Source organism: Acanthisitta chloris, unplaced genomic scaffold, assembly GCF_000695815.1.
Source record: "Acanthisitta chloris isolate BGI_N310 unplaced genomic scaffold, ASM69581v1 scaffold560, whole genome shotgun sequence".
NCBI classification, from domain to species: domain Eukaryota; kingdom Metazoa; phylum Chordata; class Aves; order Passeriformes; family Acanthisittidae; genus Acanthisitta; species Acanthisitta chloris.
Genome location: NW_008650802.1, coordinates 2,309 through 6,223, shown reverse-complemented (window position 1 = coordinate 6,223; position 3,915 = coordinate 2,309). Strand labels below are relative to the sequence as shown.

Below are 3,915 nucleotides of genomic sequence, written 5' to 3'. Positions count from 1 at the left end.
TTGCCTTATTTCAGCTCCAGACGGGAGCACTATCCAGAGCTTTTGGGCTCCTCACACTTCCAGTTCTACCTCTTGGTGTTCTGGGGGATTCTCCAAGGAGAAAGGGCTGAAGGGAGTGAGAAATGAGGAGCTGGAGGAGGAGAACAGGATCTCTCTGCTTCCATGTGGAATATTGGATGGAATTATGGGAATATTTGGTGGCATTACAGGAATATTTAATGGCATTGTGGGAACGTTTAATGGAATTGTAGGAATATCTGTTGGAATGACAGGAATATTTAATGGAAAGGGAATATTGGACGGATGTGCAGGAATATTGGATGGAATTCCAGGAATATTTAATGATGTTATAGGAAGATTTAATAGCATTGCAGGAATATTGAATAGATTTGCAGGAATATTGAATAGATTTGTAGGAATATTTAATGGAATTTGAGAACGATTTGATGGAATTTGAGAACTGTTTAATGGAATTTGAGAACTGTTTAATGGAATTTGAAAACTAATGGAATTATAGGAGTATTTGATGGAGTAGTAGGAATATGGGATGGAATCACAATATTTTAGGGAGTTACAGGAATATCTAGTGACATTGTGGGAATATTTAATGGCATTAGAGGAGCGTTTGGTGGATTTTCAGGAATCTGCCGAAGTGACTTTGGCTCTGGTTGCTCCTGGTCCCTCCCCAGGTTACCACTTCCCAGAATGGGCCTACAAGACAGAGTCGAGCCCTGGCTCGAGGCAGATCCAGCTGTGGCACTTCATCCTGGAGCTGCTGCAGAAGGAGGAGTTCCGGCACGTCATCGCCTGGCAGCAGGGCGAGTACGGAGAGTTCGTCATCAAGGACCCCGACGAGGTGGCTCGGCTCTGGGGCAGGAGGAAGTGCAAGCCCCAGATGAACTACGACAAGCTGAGCCGAGCCCTGAGGTGAGGGCTGGCACAGGGAATAATGGGCCTGGCACAGGGAATGCTGCTCGGGGGGTGGAACTTCCCACCAACCCATTCCAGGGTCCTTGTGCTGGTCCAGATTGGATATGAGGGATAAACCCTTCCCTGGGAGGTGCTGAGGCACTGGGATGGATCTCCCAGAGCAGCTGTGGTTGCTCCATCCCTGGGAGTGTCCCAGACCAGGTTGGATGGGGCTTGGAGCACCCTGGGCTGGTGGGAGGTGTCCCTGCCATGGCGGAACAAGATGATCCTTAAGGTTTCTTCCCACCCAAGCCATTCTAGGATTCCATGTGCTCGTCCAGATTGGATATGAGGGATAAACCCTTCCCTGGGAGGTGCTGAGGCACTGGGATGGATCTCCCAGAGCAGCTGTGGTTGCTCCATCCCTGGGAGTGTCCCAGACCAGGTTGGATGGGGCTTGGAGCAGCCTGGGCTGGTGGAGTTGTGTCCCTGCCATGACCTCAGTGATCTTTAAGGTCCTTCCAAGCCATTCCATGGTTGTGCAGCCAGGGCTGAGCATTCCTCACCTGCTGCTTCCCAAACCTCCAGCAGAACTTCACCCTCACGTTTTCCAACCCTTCCCTAGACGTTTTGTGTCGGATTTCCTTGCGTGTTGGGAAGTGAAACAGTGGAAACCCAACATGATCCTCAGAGGTTTTCCAGCGTTTGAGCCCTGCCAGGAGTGGCATTATCAGTGTCCACCGTGGACTTCGCTGCCTCACACCCTCTGATACCTCCTGGGTGGAGCTGCCCAAGGCAAACACAGCAGCAATCGGGAGAGTCTCGGCAGGAACAGGAAGGAAACCCAGAGTTGGTGCTGAGGAATGGAGAGTCACCTCTGTCTCCAGCCCTGAGTGTGGCTTGGCACCCTCTCCACACCTCTGTGTCCCTTTGGCATGGCACAGCATCCTCCTGTCTCCATGGGGCGATGGAGCTGAGTGTTAGGGGGATAAGGAAGTGGTTGGGTGATCACATCCATGAGGATGAGGAAGGATCTGGAGCATCTCCCTGATGAGGAGAGACTGAGCTGAGCCTGGTTAGTCTGGAGAAGAGGACTGAGAGAGATCTCATCAGGCTCCAGGCCCTGAGCAGGTGAGGGAATGAGGCTCTAAGCCCTGAGCAGGTGAGGGAATGAGACTCTGAGCCCTGAGCAGGTGAGGGAATGAGACTCCAAGCCCTGAGCAGATTAGCTGAGCAGGTGAGGGAGTGGTTTTAATCCAAAGGTGCAAATGGGTGAAGAGAAGAGAAGCAACTTCCTTGGAGGCATGAAGCAGCAGAAAGCAGCTCTCCCCGTTCCAGCCTCTTCCCTGTGGGCTGTGCAATCCCTGGGCTGGAAGGTTGCAGGATCAAAACAATCCTAAGGCCATCCCAGGTGATTTGGGCCCTTCCCTCAGCTCTTGGGTTCCATTTGCTCCTTCTCCCAAGTAATGTGCTGGAAGAGGAGTAGGTGTCAACTGACACAAGTTGTGTCAACTTATGATCAGCTGAGGTTTTCCTGTGTTAGTCACAGAAATCATGGAATATCCCAATATTGTGGAATGGACCCACAAGAATTAGCAGCTCCTGACCCTGCACAGGACACCCCAAGAATCCCTTCCATGTCCCTGAGATCCTTCTCCAAACTCTCCGGGCACCTTTTTGTAGCCCCCTCAGAGGTGAACGTTGACAGTGCTGAAAGAAACACCTTGAACTCATCGACTTTGGTTGATGACTTTCCCTTCCCTTCTCAGATACTACTACAACAAGAGGATCCTCCACAAGACAAAAGGCAAAAGGTTCACCTACAAGTTCAACTTCAACAAGTTGGTGATGCCCAACTATCCCTTCATCAACATTCGGCCTAACGGTGAGTGCAGGTCAGGGCTGACCCTCCTGGCAAGGCCCGGGGCACATCCTGAGGCCTCTGCACATCTCTCTGCCCTCTGCCCATCCCTCTCCACATCCCTCTGCTCATCCCTCTGCCCTCTCCACATCCCTCTCCACATCCCTCTGCCCTCTCCACATCCTTCTGCACATCCCTCTGCCCTCTCCACATCCCTCTCCACATCCTTCTGCACATCCCTCTGCCCTCTCCACATCCCTCTCCACATCCTTCTGCACATCCCTCTGCCCTCTCCACATCCCTCTCCACATCCTTCTGCACATCCCTCTGCCCTCTGCACATCCCTCTGCCCTCTCCACATCCCTCTCCGCATCCTTCTGCACATCCCTCTGCCCTCTGCACATCCCTCTATCCTCTCCACATCCCTCTGTCCTACTCAGAACGTCCCTGAGTCCACCAGAGCTGCTGGGGGGGATGTCTGGGCTGCCATAAAACCTTATCTGGAGTGCCCTTTCCCTTGGGATTGGCACAGGGAGACTGGAGGGATTTGGCTTTCCTCTTTGTGTGGCAGTGGGTTGGGTTTGCTTTGGGTTTTGGGTGGCTTTGGGGGTGGGTTTGCCTCCCTGGGAGGTTGGGGGTGTCTTTGGAGAAGAGGATTTAGCTCTGCTGCACAAACTTTGCCTCTCACGTGGCTCTGAGGTGACTTTATGGGTCCATATAAACATGACCCTTGGTGGTCAGAGGTCCAGGTGAGTCTGGCTAGGAAATCCATGGATTGGCAGCACTTTGCTCCACTCCCTGCTCCTGCCCAGGCCTTTCGTTTGCTCAGCTTCTGACCAGAAGGAGCTGTTTTTAACCCACTTCTGCCTCTTCCCCCTGTCCCCAGTTAGCTCAGAGCTTCCAGAGGGGGAAGGAACTGCTGTGCTTGTCTAAATCCCAGGGATTTCCCCACTCTCCCTGGGCAGGAGAATGAAAAACGTTGGGAATGGAGCATAGTTGTTCCCTTCTCCCCCTCCAAGGCCTTTTAGCCTCTTGCCAACAGCAGGGATTCACTTTGCTCCTGGAGTCAGCACTCGTTTCCCTTGGAAGAAGATCCTTTGCAAGATGCTTTTTGGAGGAGTTAACCCCCCAGATCCCGAAATCTC

General features: G+C 52.4%; 1 protein-coding gene across 1 annotated transcript; it reads left to right on the top strand.

Annotated features, from left to right (window-relative positions):
* Positions 1-689: 689 nt before the first annotated feature.
* Positions 690-2,794, top strand: LOC103797802 (ETS translocation variant 3-like; the record flags this gene model as incomplete). The annotated part of the gene is made up of 2 exons (XM_009070037.1): positions 690-927; positions 2,679-2,794. Coding segments are annotated over 2 exons (354 nt in total), but the record flags the coding sequence as incomplete, so codon positions are not given.
* Between the last annotated feature and the right edge of the window lie 1,121 nt (positions 2,795-3,915).